This window comes from Motacilla alba, chromosome 1 (assembly GCF_015832195.1).
Source record: "Motacilla alba alba isolate MOTALB_02 chromosome 1, Motacilla_alba_V1.0_pri, whole genome shotgun sequence".
Classification (NCBI taxonomy): domain Eukaryota; kingdom Metazoa; phylum Chordata; class Aves; order Passeriformes; family Motacillidae; genus Motacilla; species Motacilla alba.
The window spans coordinates 93,818,771-93,840,307 of record NC_052016.1 but is presented as its reverse complement, the minus strand read 5'-3'; the positions used below and the strand labels follow the sequence as shown (position 1 = coordinate 93,840,307).

The 21,537-nt window shown below is 41.5% G+C and overlaps 1 protein-coding gene across 3 annotated transcripts in view; it reads left to right on the top strand.

Moving 5' to 3' along the window:
- Positions 1–19,610, top strand: part of AFF3 (AF4/FMR2 family member 3) — a 333,013-nt gene extending 313,403 nt beyond the window's left edge. For all 3 annotated transcript variants that reach the window (XM_038152924.1, XM_038152845.1, XM_038152760.1), the window contains 4 exons: positions 2,442–2,535; positions 6,531–6,580; positions 6,711–6,925; positions 8,352–19,610. In XM_038152924.1, coding sequence (XP_038008852.1) covers positions 2,442–2,535; positions 6,531–6,580; positions 6,711–6,925; positions 8,352–8,473 — 481 coding nt within the window. In that variant the 3' untranslated portion in view covers positions 8,474–19,610. The remainder of the gene's footprint in view (positions 1–2,441; positions 2,536–6,530; positions 6,581–6,710; positions 6,926–8,351) is intronic.
- The last annotated feature ends 1,927 nt before the right edge of the window (positions 19,611–21,537 follow it).

The following is a 21,537-nucleotide window of genomic DNA, read 5'->3' as shown; positions in this document are numbered from 1 at the left end:
TATATCAAGCTTTCCTCAAAAGGCTTCTTTTCTGCAGTGAGCCAGTTCTTGAAAATCAGATGTTGGATGCAGCCGAAAATCAGATGTTGGATGCAGCCAGATAGAATTATGTTCTCTATTGAAATTAAGAGAATACTTTCTTCTCTGGGAAGGTCCAGCCCTTGTATCACTGTACCAAGTCTGCATTCTGTCTCTGTAAATAAGCAATTCATACTTATTTATTGATTGTGACAGGTTGGCTATGGTACGTCAGTGTAATTAATTTTTAAATGCCTGATGGTTTGTTGTTTTTATGAGTGATGTACTTTTGTACCAACAGCTCGGTAAGTTCTGTTGTGGCTGACATTTTAGGCTCAATAATCATAAATTTTATTTATATTATATGAAGGGCAATATGGTGATGGGTATAATTAAGCCTCTTGAATTATCTATTAAGTTGAGATTTCTAAACATATATGTAAGCACCTTAGATTCTATAGGACAGTTTCTGATTGCTAGTAAAATACTATAATGTTATTAAAATCAATTTTTAATTTAATATCATTGTAGTTAATACATAAAATACCTATTACATGGTTACTGAGTCTCAGTAAGTGGACATTTACAATCAGCAAGTGTGTTTTTAACATCTATTAACCATCTGTTAAAAATCCAAATTAAATGCATCTTTAGCCTCCATAAAGAAGGAGTCCTAATTAATCATTTGTATAAAAAGGAACAAAATATTCAGAGATGCTTTTTTTTTTTTTTTAATGCCCTTTCTCTGTCACTGGTTTTCTGTTCCATCGGGAGGCCCACAGAATGCATTAGTGGCGATTGCTTTAAAAATGCTTAGGTGGGAAAATGACTAAAGAACGGTTAAAAAAGGACATTTAAAGCCATATTACAAAGGCTCGCTGAGAACTGGCGGAGCGCTTCGGTGCGTGCGGAAGCACATCCAAATTCAGGGAGCCGCTGCATCTGTTCCAGCAGGAGAAAGGTCAGCGCGAGGGAAAGCAGACGGAGCCTTCTCCGGGCGATGAATGGCAATCTTAACTCACCGTCTGCCAGCCAGCAGATGAGCTGACACCATTTGCATATGTGCTGTACCTGTGAAGGTGACAGAGGGAGAGTGATGGTGGTGGCTGCGCGGCCGCCGCATCCCGCGGCTGCTCCCGGCGCCCGCCGGGCAGGCTGCCAGCCCGCCCGCTCCCGGCCCGCTTCTCCTGGGGAGACACTGTCCTCCAGCGGCCACGGCCGGGATTTCACCGCCGCGCTCCGGACAGCAGCCAGGCTGCCCCAGCAGCCCTGCCGGGGACTGGGTTTTTCAGAGACAATTTCCGAATCCGAGGTGTTCGCTGAGGTGTGGGCAGCCCTTGGGCGCGGGGAGATGGGGAGCACTCTGCACTTTCACACTCAAGGCACCATTGGCTCCAAGACTAAATACTGCTTTTAAAAACGAGGCCTCTGCTGCCAGAGGAAAAGCAAAACACATTGAGTTTTTGCTTCAAAAGCAGTGTTACTATGGGGCACTTTCACAGTTGCCCCAGTTTTCATAGTTTTTCAATCCAAAACCCTTGCTGGGAGGAAGTGATGGTGATTCTCAATACAGAAAATAGACAGGTACACCTAAAGCCACTAGCAAAGAGAAGTGTATGTGTCCTGAATACTGACTGTTGTGGTACATAACTACAGTCAATAGCCATTACTCTCATTCAGTTATATAGCTTTAAAGGTGTGTTGCACTCTGCTGACCAAAAAGGACCACAGGGGCAGACAGCGCCAGTACAGCACATTGAGTTTTTCTACCCACTGCTGATTTCCTTTGGGGACCAAATCATTCAAGTGGCCTGGGAAAAGCCTCCAGGCTCCAACACAATCTCTGTTCTGGTTTTCTACAGAGGAGCTTGGCCACTAAAATCTGTGCCAGATCCAAGGTTTCTCTTTATCCCAGCCATCTCCAGCTGCTGGAAGAGAGCACTGGGTGTATACAAAATACATCCACTATAACTCGAGTTCACTATATCCAGGCTATTGCAATAAAGTCCCAAGATAAGATATTTCAAAAAGCTGTTTATGCATTCGCAAGTAAAAATACAAAAGAAAAAAGTGGTGTGTGTTGAGTTTCAGGATGTCTCTTTTCACAGGAGAGGCTTTTGATCAAGTGTGCAGACTTTAAGCCAGAATGAAGGCCTGGGAGCCCAGACCCTTCCGAGTATGGTTTGTTTAGTACCTCACTGGTAGCATTTGTCAGCATGACCTGCCCTGGCTGTAGTACCTAGCTCTGCTCATGAATCCATGGCAAGCTGTGAAGTACTGCCAACAAATGGTGATAAAAATTATTAGTAAGGTGCTGTCAGCCTTCCACTCTGTATTAGTTAATAATAATGTTTAAGATGTTCAGTGGGATTTCTGTTCAGGAGTCACCCTCTACTTTCTGCTCTCCCTTATATTTGTTCCAGTTACCGCTGCCTGGCCCTTCTGTACTGGAGGATGTTCCGACTCAAGAGAGACCACGCAGTCAAGTATTCGAAAGCGCTTATTGAGTATTTCAAGGTGCATTATTTATGGCATGTTCGTAGATCAATGTTTTTACAGGAGATACAGCATCTTACTAGAGCAGTAGCTGTACTGGGATTAGTTTTTCCCCTGTGAAGTCAGTGATGTTTTACCAGAGACTCTAATGGCAACATCTGAGCTCTAGTTAGTTCAGTTATCTTCACAAGGGTCCCTATTTGAAAAATACACACTGTGACCCTTCACAAAGGATGATAAATTTGTTGTACTAACAAACAGGTATTTTCAGATTATTCTTGGTCAGTTGTCTAGTGCTATCCAGCTCTGTTGTAAATAGGTTTTGCAGAATTTGCTGTAAGAATCCCCTTCAGGATTACATTTCTCACGAGTTGAAGACTTTTATCTAGATCAGTCCTCAGATGCAGGCCTTCCACTCAGCAGCATCAGTAGGTAGGACAGTGCAGTGGGACATCTTACCCAGGGAGCTGTCAGAGCCCACACTGAGTTCAGCAGGAGTTGTACAGAAGCATTAGAAGGCAGACAGACCACCTGCCACGTACTTGACATGGCACTCTTGGCTTCCCCTTCCTGCTTTGCTTCACCTGTTACTGCTTCCATTTTCCATTTCTGACAAAGTGAAACTTCTTGCAGTCAATCCATCCAGCATGTGATGTACAAACACAAAAATCAGCCTTTATCTTCCTAAATTAAAAAAAAAAAAAAGAAGAAGAATGAACATACAAGTGTTTTAAGACAAACTGCTTTGTGGGACCTGAACAGCCATTTGTCTTTGAACACAGGCCTCATCTGTTGGGGTTTTTTTGTGGACAGAAGAATCTTGAAATGAAAAACATCTATCCTTTGACATTTTGTTAATAAAAAAATTCAAATACAAGCATGAATGCTTATGACCAAATTCTGAACACATGAAGACAGGGAAGGGAATTGACAGATCAGTTATTGTCAAATGGAAATCGAAGTCCATGTAATTGCTTCAAAAATTTAGCAGTAAATAATTCAACAAGTTATGTTTCTCTAACAATTACTTGATTTCAGGGGAAAGAAATATGTGCCTATTGAAGTACTTTATTTTTCTTGACCAGTTCAGAGAATAACTGTATTAAGAACAGCTCTCAACCATGTAAAATGTGTCCTGCTAGCAGACAGAGACTGTTTCACAGCAAACACAAAATGGACTTACACTCTGCTATAGCCAAGAAGAGTTTGTTTCTTTGCAGAGCTCCTGCTGACACAATGATAGCATAGCTTCACATTAGAAAGTATTCTCACCTTTAAAAGCAAAAATGGAAAAAACCATCCATTTGCTATAATTTTCAGTGGAAAACAAGCCACTTCTCCACTCCTTTCATATTTGGTATCTAAAAGCTTTCAAAACCAAGTGACATGAAATGCTGACTGCATTAAGGACTTCCTCATATATTATCAATCAGAGAAAGATTTTTAATCACACATTTGCAGGGAAAATTTGACATACTTTTCTTTTAGAAAAGGAAAAAAATACTGTTTAAATCTCCTTTAGCTTATTTATTTCCATTACAGAAAAAAAAAATGCAGCAGAGAATTAGAAAGAAGGCCCAGATATTCAGGGGCCAGGCACATATGAGGGAATAAAGAAACCAGGACAATGGGTTGCAGTAGGAAAAGTGGGATAAGAGATCCCTTACAAAATTCTACTCTTCAGAATCCTTACCCCCAACCTTCTGGTGCAGAACTCAGAGGAAACTGAAGCAATATACCTAAAACATGAGGAGAAAGGTGTGTGGGAAGTTGCACAGTAAGACAGAGGTTGGTTACATTTACAGCTGAAGTATCCTTGACTCCAATTTTCAAATTTTCCTCTTCCAACTCTGTAAGTAAACAACAGGCACTCAGTTTCCATTACACTAGAAAGATGAAGACAAGTAGTTCTGAGAGAGATCAGAAAAGAAAGGGGAAAAAAAATCTATTCTTTAAGAGGCTCAAATGCTGAGGATTCCCAGGTTGGTTCTATTTAAGATGGTAAATGAGAAATTTTCCTTTTTTATCTTTCCACACCTGAGCTTTTCCTGTCAAAAGGAAAAAAAAAAAAAAAAAAACACAAAAAAAAAAAAAAAAAAAAAAAAAAAAAAAAAAAACAACCTCTGAAGGAAGAACTCCTTGTGGGACACTCCAAAGCTTATTTTTCATATCACGTACCTGGGACAAAGAAGACACTGTGTCAAAATGCAGGAAGAATGACAGGGTACACACAACACTGGCATGATCACTGCTAAAATACAGCCAGTGTTGGGATGCACATAAAAGATGTAGAAACCCAAGAGGCAGTTCAGAAGACACATTAAAACTGAGAAAACAAAGTTTTTTAAAGAGAGGCTTAGGGGATGTGTCCAATTTGGTGCTGAATGGGTTAAGAGATCATTGTGTACATGGAAACAGAGCTGATAATTTACAGTTTACATGCAGTTTTGCTGGCTTTGGACCAAGAAAATCCAAAAGATAGCCCTGAAGTAGGGAAGATTCAATCCTGAAACTGTGAAACAGCATTTTTTTTCTAATTGTGAGGCCTACTAAACATAGAACAGGACACAGAAGAGCAATAAGGAAGATAAATAGTGTCTAAGAATTTCTATATGGCTATTTGTCCTTTTTAGAAGGAATAAAAATAAGATAAATTTTAAAAGTAATTTAGCTTCTTTCAGAAGTGCCGTGATTGGTGGAAAATAGACATTGCAGATTATGTGCACTGCAGGATTACTCCTGGCCTTGAAATCCATGAACATCTGAAGCCCCTTGTTTACCATTTTCCTTCCTAAGCCATGAGAGACCAAGAGGTTTTATACTGCTGGTACTGCCTGTAACTCCTGCAGTTTACAACTCCTACAGCCTTGCATTTAAAACAGGATCCATAAACAGATCTCGAGCTGCAGAGACAATCTCTTTGTCTGGTCTCACATGGATGTCAAGAAGAGAGGGCTGCTCTCCAGCACACAGTTACTTGCAGGTTCAGCTTCAGGGGAGAGCACAAGGAGGTTACTTTCCTCTGAAGAATCACATTGGTGAATGTGAGACCGTGGATGGGATGGACTAGAAAAGTTTGGTTTCTTAGACTTCTTTCTCACAGCCCTAGGACTAAATCAGTCACTTGGGAGGAGGGTGGAGTTTTTCCTCAGGTCAAATGATCAGGAACCAGTGACTGAATTCTCTCCAGATCCTGGAATTTTACCTACTAAAATAATTTTTAAAGTATAAAATCATTTATCCAGTCTCCATTACTGCTGACGCCTGGATTTCTCCTTCTTTGTAAATACAGTGCTTGCACGAGGTAGTGTGGTCTCTCCTCAAGCAATGAAATTCTTTAACCTAAGCACAGTATACCAGAGAGAGTCTTAGTGACTCCAGGTATACAAGAGACCACACTAAATGATCAAATGGTCCCTTCTGGGATTCTCTGGGGAATTCTTCAGCTATGAAAACCACCAATCTACATGGGCAGTCTCTCTGACCTTGTGAATGCTGCCATGTTTGGACCAAGGGGAACAGCTCCACAAGGAGCAATCATGAGCAAGATTTTTGAGCCTGGTGGTTAAAACACCCACCTGAGCTGCAGATCCTCAGATTCACATCCCTGTGGATGCCAGGCTGAGCAGATTTGCACAGTCTTGCAAGTCCTAGGGGAATGACATTTGTCATTAGGGGCAGGAGAGTGGGAAGAAATCTTTCTGATTTTCTTCATCACAAGAAATTACAGAGTAAACTTTACAAAGAGTCCTGCAGCACTTTTTTTTCTGAATTCCCAGGATTTCTGTGAAAAGTTTCCATTTCACTAATGTTTTTCTAATCAGTTCCTATGCCAGGGTGTTGAAAAGGCTGTTTCAAGTCTGTTCTGTAGCACTGCTTCATCATAACATCAAACTAGGCTGACTGGGTTTATTACTTCATGAGATGCAATTGCATCACTTTCTTTACATTTCTTTCTTTTCATTTTGTAGTCTTATATAAATTATATGCATTGTGAATTACTCTTTCCTTTCCAGAATTCATCAAAAGCTGCCCAGAACCCATCTCCTTGGGGTGCCAGTGGAAAGTAAGTTGCACAGAAATTTATATCAGATTAGCAGTTAGAAATAATGTATTTTTACCTATGGTATGTTCTGATACTCTTGTGTTTTTAATCCTAACACTTTTTAAATAACTGTATTAACACTGGTTTCTAGGAGCACAGGAACTCCATCACCTATGTCCCCTAGCCCTTCTCCAGTCAGTTCTGTAGGATCCCAGGGGAGCACAGGGGCCCCTTCCCCATCTCCTATCATCAGCATCCCGCAGCGCATTCATCAGATGGCTGCCAACCACGTCAGCATCACCAACAGCATCCTGCACAGCTATGACTACTGGGAGATGGCTGACAACCTGGCCAAGGAAAACAGAGGTGAGCAAGGCAAGGCAATGGACTATTCTAGAAGACTGCCACGTGATTTGTATCAGTAAAATAACTTTTGATATGAAACCTGTCTACAAAGTAGGACTGTAGAGATTATTTCTTTCTTCAGTCTGCTCCTAGTTTGTTCCAAAACAGCCCAGAAAGGCAATTTTGATTGCTGTCTTGCTCAGAAGAGCTGAGCCAGGACTTGTGACAGGCAGGTCACAGACTTGGATGTGAGTAGCACTTCCTGCCATCTGTGCATTCTAGAGAGGAAGGTCTGTGGGAGGTAAGACAGCTTCCTGCCCCCAAAGTCATGGAGCTGCATGGGATGTGTTTAGCCAGACCATATCAAAAAGCAGGAGCACACCTCCTTTCTGCAGAAGGAATGAACAGCCCCTAGCCCTTCCCCATCCGTAGCAGACACAGATTGGAACAAGGTGCCTGCAGCAGACTTCTCTCAGGTGAACTGGTTTCCACAAGCAAATGCTTCCACATCTGACTTAATGGTGAAGTATTTCTTAGTTTTCAGGCTATTTTGTGTATATAAGGCAGGGACATGGGCAAGATCCAAGTCAAAAAAAGGGCACCTAAGTGAAGGTATGTAGGTATGAGTTGGGGGGCTCATCTCCCATTGCAGTTGATGGAGCTTTGTTGAATACAAACAGCAGTTCAGACTGCTGTTTAGTGTACCCTGAAAGATGTGTACTAAACAGCACAACTTTCAGGGTGTACTAAAAAGGGAGAGAGGGATACAGTTTACTGAGGTATCCTTACCTAAACTGCCACTCCAGAACTCTCCTGCACATCCTGTGTTAGATCTGCCAGTCCAGGCTGTATATATCAACTCTCTGATACATACAAATGGGCACTACATGCCTCTGAGTAGACAACTGAATTGTCCCTATCCATGGCATGGGGGTTGGAACTGGCTGATCTTTAAAGGTCCCTTTCAACCCAAATCATTGTGTGATTCTAACTCCTGACTGGCTAGTTAGCCAAACTGCTATTTAGGTTGGGTTGGCCATGTTGCACAGGCCTCTATTTCTCTGTCATGGTAGCTTAAATATCTAGCATATCACAAATGTGCCATTGGACACTTGTGTGGGGACTTTTTGATCTACTTGTCCTCAAGCTCAGAATAAATCTTGCCCGGAGTCTGTTTGCTTTATCAAGACTCAATGGAAATTAATGAAAAGCAAAGCTGAAGAACTCACTGCTTTGTTCGTTAAAAGAAAATTGTTGTGCATCAGCCTGTAACATCATGAACCACAGGGCTTTAAAATTAATCTCCCCAGCAGTAAACTTTCATTCCCATGGAATGTTCAGCCTGACTCAATTTGCAAGAGAATAAAATCTGTTAAAGGGTGACAAGTAGCAAATAAAGATTCACTCTTCTGATGCTGAATCCCTGTAATTTTTTTTTTCCCTGCAGATTTCTTTAACGACTTGGATGCATTGATGGGACCTATCACCTTGCACAGCAGTATGGAGCATTTAGTCCAGTACACCCAACAAGGACTTCACTGGGTGCGGAATAGTGCTCACTTGTCATAATGACTGCGTGCCATTCACATGGACAGTATCCCTTTCATGGATAATTCAGTTATTCTGGACACTGTGCTACAGAAATAGTCAGCTACAGCATTGATCCAAACAAAGGTGAATATTTCTTCAATATTGAGCAAAATTCTTCTGAGTGTAGACATGTATGTGCGCAGAGGTACAATATACAATGATGTCTCTTCAGAATGAATTGTTCTCTATCACTCTCCAAACATTTTCATACACTAGAAATACTATAAAGAACTGATCTTAATGCACAAACATACCCTTTCTATTCTTGTACTGAAAAACTCAGAAACCAAAATCTTATGGGTTGATTGAACCAAGTGCAATAAGCACAGATCCCTATTCAGGAAAGCTCACAACAGATTCTTAACTTTAAGCTTGTACTGAAATCCTGATGACTTCAGCAGAGCTTAAGCACATACACAAGGGCTTTCCTGAACTGGAATGAATGAGGGCAAATCATAGACATGGAGAATTTTTACTGCAAGCATGGACACGTCACAGAAGTTTCCATATTAACTGTGCCACCTCCCTCTTACTTCTCCACTGGAGCACAGAGAGGAGGTGTGTAGTCTGCATTAAGTTGGAGAAAGACAGCATTCCTTCCTGTGCAATAAGTTTCAACAAATTGCATGCATTTCTTTATCTCCTGTCTTTTTAAATAACTTTATGTCTCCTTCAGCTCCTCACCAACAGTGCAACCTACAGTATCACTCAAAAGGAAGGCCTGAAAACAGATATGCTGGTAGGAAGAACTTAAAAGAGATGGTGGAAAATTGCATTCTGTTACTGACAGTAAATAGATAAGGAAAAAATATGGCAAACAGTAATCCACTTAGGAAGGAAAATGTGTTAATTTCAGCTGCACACACACAGAGACAGATATTTATAACAGTTGTTGGCTTTGCATGGGAAGGCTTCATCCTGCAGATTTTGACTTTCATATCTTTTTCATCTAGCAGAAGCTTGCAACATTTTCTTCCAGGCTGTATGGGAGCATTACATGCAATTTCCTTTATCTGGGAAGCTGAGTTTGCTGCTCATCAGACTAAGAACTGTTTCCTATCATAATCCTCTCACTCTTCATGCATAATCCTCAACTAGGCTTTAACGTTTCTTGATTTATGGGATGTTTTCAGTTCCTGTTGACAGGCTGTGTTTTTCATGCCAGAGAATTAATCCCACAATAATTGGAGTTTAATTTGGGTCAGATGAGGTCAAGGCCAGTTCATATCAACTGCGCTTGCACTCAGTGCATTTTTGTTCATTTTCAGTGGTTTTCACATATTTAGGGGTTTTTTTTCTATATTGGAAATATTTTTTTTGCAATCACATTTGCTGCCTTTACTCAAATCAGCAGCTCCAGCGACTTTCAATTGTTCTTGTCCAAGGCATTAGTTGAACCCTTTTACTGTTATTTTCTAATCTAATTTGCTTACATATTAAGAAATCTTGAGTACAAAAGACTTTCAATAGAAGATGCAAGTAGAAATAGCCACTGATACAAATGGTTGATTAATTGGTACTTGCTGCCTTTATTTTTCTGTCCCCCCTTTATGAAAAGCTGCATTTTGAAAAAAAGATACCAAACAATATGGCACAATTTCTTAGTCAAATGTCTTTGGTAGCACAGACTCCATGTACCCCGTGGTAAAGAGTGGGCTTATGAGCACACTGAGCCCCACATAGCCGTGTTTTTCTGCCGAGGCTGCTCACCATAACTCCAGCTATTGTTCAGACTCAGCATTCACTGTGTTCTCTGAAGCAGCCACCAAGGAACTGCTCAGCCCCAAGCCATCCTGGGCCAATATTTATTTGCCCATCGGTGCTCAGATACTTCCCCCCCAGGAGAATGCCTGTGGCTGTGGCCACCTCTTAGCATGGTCTTGAGTGTTACAATGTGGCTGGCTTTAGCAGAGAACATGTAGTTGCCTTTAAAGGACAAAATACGTGACCTCTGAGTCCTGCCGTCACCCTTAGCCCTGGCTGCCACCCACCCCAGAAGGAACACAATTTGTTTCGTCACAAGTATCATGGAGAACTCGATTGGTGCCTTTCTGTTTATCACTTGCCTGATCTCCAGCTGTGGAAGGAAGTCTGTCAGGATTTGCTAGATTAGTAGCAACGGATTCTGTCAGCTGCTCCAATGCCATCCACAGGTACTGCAGGATTTCTCCTCAGATCAGGAAAGTGAAACTCCAGCTAGATTAGCTTCTGTTTTCTTTGACGGTGCCTATGATGTTTATCTTCAGATAAGTTTGGGGGTTTGGGAGCCCTTTCTGATATTTAACATTGAGAAATTTTAGAAGTAACATATATTACTTGCCTTAAATGGAGTTTAGTTTTATTGCACATGTGGCATTTGAGTTTCAAATATGGAACTTTGAAGCATGTTTATTTTACTAAGATCGGGATATTTTTCTTAATCATGATGAACTCTTTGTATGGATATAATATGTCAAGAAACTTCAAAGAAATGCAAGAATTAATGGTGTTCTGTTGTAACATTTCCAAGTACTAAACATCTCTGTAGATGATTGTCCTTTCCTGTACACTGCTCTTATATTGAGTTATTTCAGCTAAAATATCTATTGCTTCCATGGAAATCTTACTGATTTTTAGTTTTTGTGCTGGCGTCATCTGTGTTGTCTGATGAGCACACTGAGCCTTAATTTCTGGTGGTGCAACAGGATGAGTGGATTAAAGGGTTTGGCCTTCTCTCCATAGGGTTTCTCACAGCTAAACTATTTTAGCGAGGTTATTTAGAATACTCTTCTGTGCAGGCTATTTGCTCTGTAGGGTTGCTGCTGATTGGATGTCTGAATGTGGCACGGTGACAACAAATACTTAATTTCATCTTCTTAGGGACTGGTCTGCAAAAGTGCATGTGACTTCAGGTCTGGTCCAGTTAAGCCTATGCACCACTTTAAGAACCTGAATAGTCTTAGGCAGATCACACTGTGAGTCAAAGATGCTCTGTGTGTTTTGGATGGGACCAGAGGAGGCTGTCCTTTTTTTGCAGTTCCCTGAAATACACTGACTTATTTTAACCTGCTGTAGAAGTCCAGGAATATGCAGGCTTCTTTAGCCATAGCAACATTCAGGTTCAATTTTGGAAAAGTAAGAAGTCATTCTGTACAAATCCAGAAGGATTATGCCTGGAGGAAGAGGTTTGCTTACAAACAGAGGCTTCTGAATCAGTAAGAGTTCATACAACAATAGGAATGGATGGAAAGGAACTGTGTATTGCAGGTGGGCTTTTCAAATCCAGAATGGCCTATAGGATCCTCACAGACAGCAAGATCATACAGAGCCCTTGGCCTTAAACCTTTATAGCATGGCATGAGTGTCAGGTAAGAACAAAGCATATGCAGAGGTTCAAGTGTGGTCAAAAGCCAGGCATAGTCCTTCCAGTCACGTGGCGGGATACCCAAACCCCTTGTTTGCCTATTTCTTTTGCTCAAAAATCCAGAGCTCCAAAGGAAAAGATTATAGGGAACAGAAGACTTAGGTAAAGGAGGTTAAGAGGATCAAGCCCTAAGTGTAGATACAAACACATCTGTATATATTGTAAATCTAAATAGTAATAAAAGTCACTCAGCATGAAGGATATTACTAGTGCCTACCATTGATCATCAAGTAGTCATCACTGAGCAGCCATATCACCTAAGAAGTGCAGTAGCTGTTGTCAAAATAATTTGTGTAGCTAATTAATTTATATGAAATGCACCTTTGGGACTGTGCCATAGTATCTCTTTTGTAATACAAATGTTCAACCATTTTTCATGGCTACTGATTCAAATCTGAAATGTCAGGATATCTTCTCTTCCCCAGATGAGGACATACACTTAGACCTGGCTAATCTGTACTTAGTTTATCTACCCAAGAGACTTTAGTAGTCACCAGCCTTAATGCATGTACAGTATATGCTATTCACTGACTTAGTTGTAGGTTTTAATCCAAATGAAATTGGAATTTTCAAAATGACTTGGATTAATGGCATCTGCCTAGATGTCCCACAGATGTGACATTAAATGGTTCATGATTTTAAGCAAGAAAGTTTGAATTTTATGTAAATAGCAGTTGATTAATTCCTTGATCTTTTTACAAGACAATTTTTTTAAAATTAAAAGATTGTCAAAGCAATAGGTTTTTTAACTCTCCTAAATTTTTGGCAGGTCATGGGTTCATGGTAAAAGCTATATTTAGAATATCTCCTTCTGCAATATGCCTTGTCTTTACATAATCCTCTTAATGCTTAATATGTCAGAAAGAAATGTTTCTTGTTCACAGCAATGGCAACATTTCCCTCCCCCATTCAGCGAGAATCCTCAAACTAAAGAATCAAATCTCCTGGCACCATAGAAATACAAACAATGCCTGAAGTATACAGACTTGTTAGGGTAACAACAGAAGTCTGTCTGGCACAGACCTAACATGCCTCTCATTTTGTTATCTTTTTGTTATCATTTACATCACATATTTGACCTCACTGTGTTTGAAACTAAAGAATTAGTCTAGTTTTCATGTCTTAAAAATCCCTGGTTGGTCTGATCAGTATCATAATTATAACTGTTACATTAGGTTATGTGCTGTGCACGATGGGCTGGGAAGCCATAGATAAATTTGTCAGAATACATTCAGAAAAGCATTTGGATGATCTTATCCTGGTATGTCTCAAAAAATGTGGAACTATGTCTCTGAGCCAATATTGTTAGCATGAAAATTTAGCTACTTTACTGTCTCTCAGAAAGCTGCCGTTTGCCCTCAAAAAGGCCAAGCCTCCATTTCCAGCATCACTGGCCCCATGCTGTAAATTGCTCTTAAGGTTAATTAACAAACTGGGAAAGTCACTTTAGGTCCTGTTTGTGCTAACCTGACTAAGGCTTCAGAGAGGAAAACACTAAGAGCATCCGTTGGTCTTTCAGTAGGCTATGGTTTTCTTCAGTGAGATGGGTGAGATCCAGCTGGGGCTATTTCTTCAAGTAATTACTCTGCCTCCACTTGCTGTCTAGCCCTGTTGCTGTTGGTAGCCCACAAGTATGCCTGACTTTCAGGGGTGTTTCCTGCTTTGGTAGCCCAAGCTACCTTTCCAATGCGGTGCTGGAACACGGAGCAAGAACCTCACAGGTTGCATAAAGGGCCTGGCTTTTGCCCCCAAAAGCAGCAACAAATACACCAAGGATCCTACACTTTTGCAATTTGTGTAGCTTGAATTGCACACACTGCAGCTTGAAGACCAGCCTTGTCCCTGCTGCCCTCAAAGAATTCCAGAAGGTCCAAGGAAAACAACAGAATTAAGGGGGGAAACAGGGAATTTCCTCTGTCCCATGGCACTTAGTTGTTTTTTGGAGCAAATACAGTGAACAGCATGAATGATAAGGCACTCAGGTCTCATGTTTCTCATATGTACTTACACAGGGATACTTAACATTTATCTGCCTCACAGGGCTTTATGAGAATTAATTAATGTTTGCAAATCACTTTGTATCCTCAGAAGGAAAGTGCTGTTGAAGAGCTATGGAAAAAACTGCTAAGTACACTGGATGAATTTCACCCCTGAGTCCAGAGCTACAAGACCCACAAAATCTTAAATACTATGTAAGCTCTAGGTGTAAGCACCAGAGTGTATAAAACTTGTGCTTAGAGCCGAGGGGTGTCACAGGCTAGGTGAAATTGACATTCCCAGAGTATCTATGACTTTGATCCCAGCAGAGAGCAAGAATCAAACAGTACATAATGGGACAAGCAGCATAGATTAACAAAGTGATGCATGGCCATCCTAAGAGTTTCAAATCTTTTTATGTCTTTCGGTCACTTTGTATTTCTGCAAAAGAAATCTGTACAAAGCATGTTCCTCAAAACAGCCTCAAGTGTTCAAATAATTCATTAATCCAAATCCAGCTTCACGTAACTTCAAATCAATGGAAATCTTCTTTTAGCACGGTGCATTGCAGAGAACTAGTTGCTTAACAAAGCATTTTTTCAAAAAGTCTCTTGTGACAAAATATGTGTCTGATTTTGATGCACATTACCAGTAACCAAAGCGGGAAGTCAGACATTGGTTGGGAACTCAATGTTCTCCCACTCTGTGTGGGAGTGACCTTCCCAAATCACACCATTGTTAGACAGTATCCCCAGGGCAGACTTCCAGCTCTGTTCTGACACATTATCCCTAGGAGTTGTCAATAAAGCACTTCACCAAGGACTGAACACCAGTCAAATCAACAAAATGTTTCTAACGTGGTTCATGTCACACTAACAAGTCCTTTCTTAGAAATAGTTATCCTTTTCTCCTCCACTTGGCATTCTTATATGTGGAATTCTCACCCTGTCAACAGACATGAAAGAAAACATTTCCTGAAGGAACAAGCTTGACATAGATAACATTTACCAAAGGACATGCCCTTCTTATTCTTTTTCTCACTTCCATTTTGGAATATACCTCTATTTAAAAAATAATATTTTCCTTTGCAGTTTAGATTTATCACAGAAGGTTTCGGGTTGGAAGGCACCTTGAAGATCATCTAGTTCCAACCTGACTGCAGTGGGCAGGGAGACCTTTCACTAGACCAGATTTTTCAAAGCCTCATCCAGTCTGGCCTTGAACACTTCCATGGATGGGGCATCCACAGCTTCTCGGGGCAACCTGTTCCTGTGTCTCACCACACTCAGAGTAAAGAATTTCTTCCTTAGATCCAATCTAAATTTACTCTCTTTCAGTTGAAAATTGTTGCCCCTTGTTCTGTTACTACAGGCCTTAGTAAAGTCTTTCTCCATCTTTCTTATAAATCCCCTCTTTGTACAGAAAAACCACAGTCACAGTAAAATTTCCCCAGAACCTTCTTTTTTCCACGGTGAACCCCATCTCTCACTACCTGTCTTCATAGGAGATGTGCCCCATCCCTCTGACCATCTTCATGGCCTCCCCCGAACCTGCCCCAGCAGATTCATGTCCTTCCTGTACTGGAAACCCCAGAGCTGGACACTGCACTCCAGGTGCTGTCTCACAACAGCAGAGTAGAGGGGAGAATCACCTCCCTCAGCCAGGTGGTCAGGCTTTTTTAGCTTTCTGGGTTGCAAGGGCATATTTCTGGCTCATGTCCAGCCTCTCATCCACCAGCACCCTCAGGACCTTCTTAGCAGGACTGCTCTCAATCAGTACATCCCTCATCTATATTGGGGCTTGGACAAACTCAGGGACAGGACCATGTAATTGACTGTGATGGGCCTCATGAGGTTCACATGAGGGTCCTGTATAGTATTTGCATGGCAAACCCAACGAGGGCAGAGAATGACGAGGAGGACTCCACTGATATCAGAAGGCTAATTAATTACTTTATTATACTATATTATTCTATACTATATTACACTATATTACATTACATCTAAACTGAATCTGCCAAGCACTCAACTCTGCGCACCGCTGCCCAGAATCTCATGACTGTCAGTCGACGGTCCCAACACACACACGCTTGGCCCTGGTAGGCCAAGGAAACAAAACACCACTTTGGGTAAACAATCACCATATTGCATTCTACTTTTGCACAAACACAGGCACAGCAAATGATAAGAATTGTTTTTCCTTTCTCTGAGGTTCAGAGAACGTGAAACCCAGAAATATTCTTGGGAAGAATTGTGCCTTGCTTTTCTCTGTGAAATGTGGCGACAGTCCTCTCTCTCTCAAGGTCCCTCTGGATGTTGAGGCCCCTTCCTGCAGTTCTAGACATTTTCTTCTTCAACTCCATCTCCTGGCTTGCGACATGCAGGACAAGGGAGAGTAGAAACTGGTCGCAGGAAAAAGGTGAAAGGCAGTGCAGAGCTCTCCAAGCAGTTCAGGACCTTCCTGCTTTCTTCTCATTCCCACCCCATCTGTGGGACTGGCATCCACCTTCTCTCATTATTTCTAGCAAGAGAATTCAGTTCCCTCTTGAGGAAGGACAGTGAGTGCTGATGAGTCCATGCACAGTTTTTGACACCTCTTCTCCTCAGCAGGAAAGGCAAATGGGAGAGACCAGTAATCTGGGGACCAAAAGCCCTTAGTTCTGGTGACTCAAACACCTTGTGTGAAACAGCAGTGCAGCTGGAGGGGTGCCAGCAGCATCTCCTGGCCCAATGCCTTGGCATGACTGTGCTACCAATCTACTTGAGTGAGCTTTGCCACTTCATGGCCCTGCAGTAGAACCAGCAGGAGCTGGTGGTCTCACCCGTACAATGACCTTCCTTAGGCCATGGAGGATACACAGTCAGCCTTGTAACAATTCACTGGGATTAAATAGGAAAAGAAGGTGGAATGAGAGAGAAAAAGGATTCTGATGTAAACACAGAAGTTGGAAATCACCTCATCTTGTACTGAAGGTCTAAAATAAGCACAGTTAATCTCACCCTAGAAATTCTTGTCTGTCTCCACTGGCTAAAAGGGGTTTTAGGTAACGAGCTCAGATACAGAGGTGCTATAAATCCCACCCCAGGTTCACAGTCATACCTGTTGCTGACAGGAATGCCTGATGAAATTGGTGAATATCTCAGGATGCACTGAGGCAGGATGGGGCTGAGATCATGTTGGGAGGGAGCACATATGCAGAAAAATAGGCATGTGGTAAATCCATTAATTTCTCAGATGTTTCAAGCATATGTTTCAGACTTGGACCACCTCTTGACCACTCTATAATTTACTAGGCCTAATTTCAAAGTAGATCCTTGAGAACTGAATGTGCACCTTTTTCTATTAAGATTACTGAAATATCAAGAAAATACATTTTACAGTTTACTAAATAATTGCAGGCACTTTTTTCTTATGTTGCCTGGAAGTAGAGCTGGGCTCCTTTAAAAAAGGAGAAAGCTTTTCTGTAGATGACAAAAGAGATGAGATTGGCTATGAGCCTAAGTGAGGCCAATATTACTCTTTTTAATGGAAATTCAACAGCATTTTTCAATTCATTATGTGAAAATGGGAATTTTATCCATTATGAACAGCCTGTAGGCCACACAGAGACACCTAAAGCTTGTGGCCTGCCAGCAGACCAGTATTCCCACAGCAGCTCCCAGGGCTGGCTTCCCTTGCTGTTGGTGGAGGCAGAAAGAGCAGTGGTGTGTTGGGAGCTCCAGAGCAGCCAGGTCAGGGTGGGCTTGCAGTGCCATTGTCTCTTTCCATGGATAGCAACAGGAGGAGCAGGAGCCAAAGGAGAGGAGCCAGGCAGAGAATTCTCTGGGCAGTGGTCCCTGGTCCTCCTGTGCAGGGGCATTGTTCCGTGCTGACCATGGCAGATGGAGATGATAGTCAGAGTAACAAACCATGGCTGCACACATAGACTGCTTTTGGCAACTCCCTGCCTTCCTGGGCATATTATTTATGGAAACCTGGACTGCAGTGGTGTCTGCTGGCCGGTGCCATGTTGCAGTAGGCATCCTACAGAGACTCTCCGTGGAGTTGCCATCATGCAGAAGTCAAACCCAAACCACACTGTGGGATGGGTGAGGGAAACAAATGGGTGGGGGAGGCAGTACAGGGTGGGTGAAGTAACAGGAGGCTTTCACGTGTCATTACTTCTCCTGCCAGTTGCAACAATCACAGGGTTCCCTTCCCATTTCTCGTGCTGCACATTGCACCAGCGGCTGAAAAGGCAGTGTGGCAATCCCAGTGTGGGATCAGTTGTTGGCTGGCAGTGCAGACAGCACACGACAAGGTACTGGCGCATTGCGACTCTTCCCCACCTCCCTTTTCACACAGCGAGCTCCTGAGCGAGGTTCCCTGGCCAGGTGAGGTATGCAGAGACCAGTTTATGACTAGAATTATTTTTGTAACAAACCACAGAGGTTCATTTCTATATTTCGTTTACAGCAACAAACGTCAGCGGATTTTTTGTAAAATTACTCAAGTCGAGATGGCTTTGTTTGCAGCTCATAAAACAACGCTCATGTTGCTCTCTGAGGATGTGCTACCCGAGGCCTCCCCCACCCCGCTACAGCAGTGTATCTTTCTGCTGACCATAATCCCACAGTATGTCCCCATAGAGCAGGCAATATTGTTTACACAGGTTAATAAATGGAGTATTCTGTACAGTAATTTATGCTGTAAAGTATGTACATATATTTCACAGTAGCAGTCACAAATGCTTTAAACTGCCTTATTTATTAGATTGGCTAGCATTTCCCCCCTTGCTCCAGAATACTTTAAATTATTTTTATCTTTGCATTAGGTATTTTTTTAGTTGCTGCATTTTGACCCAATTATTGAAAAAAAAGTTTTTACAGTAAATAAATATCTAAAATTTAAGTAGAAATAGCAAATTCACTGCCCATTCAACTAATATAGCTCTGATTATGATTACAAATAAATATGGTATACTCTTATCTGTGTATCATAGTATATGCCAGAAATCATATTCCGTTTGTGATCAATACAAACAAGAGCTTTAGTAACTTTCACCTGTTTCATTCTTCCATTGTGAGACAAAAATATAATAAAACACTTACTGTAAAATGACCCCCGTGAGAGCCCTGGTCTTATTCCTCCCCCAGGCAAAACTCACATTGGCTTCAATGGGAGATTTACCTAAGTACAACATAGGGACATTACAAAAATAAATATATGGCATATAAACAGTACTTGTGCTTTGTAGTCAGTCCTTTCCTCTTTAGTGAGAAACATAGGGTAAATGCTGCATCTGTAATGCTCCTCTGTCTCACTCCTTCCCTTCTTCTCTACAAGTAAAAAATTGGGATTTAAAACCAATTGTATTTGTTCCATTCGCTCAAAATAAATATAAATATTTTGGGGATCAGTTCCAAGCCAAACTAGAAAATAAAAGAAAATGTTGCTTTTGTTTATTTTCATGTTAAATTATGTTACACAATTAAACAGGATAATGCATACAAGGGCAATGAAATTATTAATTACTTGTTTTACTGTTTGGAGATTTTGCTAAGTCCACAGTTCATGTAAAACTCATGTAGCACAGTTTCTGGGATGGTGAAAAATCCTACTGTAATGTAACAGAATGAGCCTTAAGGATTTGTAAGAATAAGCACTTTTATATTAAAAAGCAAATATTAATTCATCAGTAATATTACTTTTTTAATGTGACAATAAACCATGAAATCAACATCCTTCTGTCTCAAATATGCCTCATCTGTCTCTTTCTTAAACCTTTTTCCAAGGGAAGCAATTGCCTGGTTTTGTGTCACAGTTTTGAATCCCATCACAGTCACCTGTGTTCCTGCCTGAGTCACATACCCTCATCCACGCTTCCTTCAGGGGTGAGCTCATGAAAGCTTCATACAAGGAAGGAGGAAAGGCTCTTTCATTTCAGCACACCTCAGTAGCAGGGCACCAGTTTTAACTCGGGTGTCTGGCAGAAAAGTAAATGTGAAAAGAGGCAGCTCTCAAGGAAAAGGAGAGCAGTCCCTGCTACATTTTAGTGAGGCACCAGATGAGCACATCACCAATCCGTACTTTCCTTTATGCAGATGTAAGAAACAAGCCCCTGTCCTTAAGACCAGTAACATCTGCAAGTAGTGCCAAAGCCAGCCATGATTTCAGCAGCTGCAGAGCAGCACTTCACAATTTACAGCCACTATTACAATAAAACCACAAGAAATACAAGTCACTCTCCAGCCTGCCTTCCCCTGTCCTTACACACACACACACAATGTTTACCAACTATTTCCCAATTCCTATGGCTTCGTACCACACAGGATTGCTATCTGTTAGGAGTACTTATTCCATACTTGGGCCAAAACCTGAATGCTGCTGTTTTAACACAGCTATTTTGCAAGTGGTGGAGTCTTGTGGTTCTTTTCTGCATGACCAGTACCTGTGGAGTCAGGGGCTGGACATTTTCCTACTTCTTACTGGGGAAGACATATTTTTCCAGGCAGCATCTGACAGCCAGGGCAGGTACTGGTGGAACATCTCAGGTGCAGCACAGAAAAAATGACCAAACAATGTTCTTCACTTTGATGAGTCACCACCATGCACAAACCTGTGCATTCAATGGACTGTAATGATCACAAGCTGAGAAAAGCACATAAATGGAGAGCTTTGGTCCTGACGGGGGGAATGGATTTCAGGAAGTGAATATGACTCATGATGGGCTGACACATGGCATTGCTGCTCCTGATCACTGCCAGGTGACTGCTGCTGGGACAGGAAAACAGGCCAAGAATGGTCTGCCCAGGCACCAGGAGATCACTTCCCCAGGCACCGCCTGCAGCAGCTGAGGAGCTGATGAACCCCTCGCAGCAGGACAGTGCCCCGTGGCTGTGTTTCCAAGCCCACCAAGGCTCAGAGTGAGCCCACTGCTATCTCCCACACCAGTGCTGGTTCAGTCCTACACACCAGACACAGGTTCATTAACTTCTGCCAGTTGATGGAGCTCCTTGTTTTAGCACTGCTCCTTCCTCTGAACACCTCAGTGCTTGGCTCGTAATCCCGTAAAATATTCAGAATATGCAGAATTTTACCTCCTGACTTGTTCCTCTTAAACTTCCTCTTCTCAGTGTAACTCAAGGTCAGGAAAGAAATTAGGCACCCCTGAGTTAAAGACCTGGAGGGCCCATTACAATGATCTAGTCTTACTTCCCAGGAAAACACAGGCCATAAGATTTCATCAAGGGATTTCTTTATGAAAGGCTAATAACTTGATGAAGAGAAGCTTAACCTTTTATTAAGGCACCCAGTCTTAATTTAAAGACACAGAGCAATGAAGAATTTATTGCAGCTCTTCAACTCTTACTTGCTAAAAATTCTGCCCCAGTGTTTCATTTTGAATGGTATTAAAGCTAACTGCAAAGTCATACAGAAAAAAATCCCAAACAAACAAACACAAAAAAAAACCCTTCAAAACCTGAAGATGGAATATGTGTTCTGAAAGGGGAAAAACAAGGGTAAACTCAGCATTTTAGGGGAGTTTCTGTTCATAATTTGAGGAATGTATGCATAGACAGTAGTATTTGCTATTCTATATTATTCTATTTTATTCTAAATTCTATTATTCTATTTTATTCTATTTTATTCTAAATAAATTAGTCTGTAATTTTGTTCACTG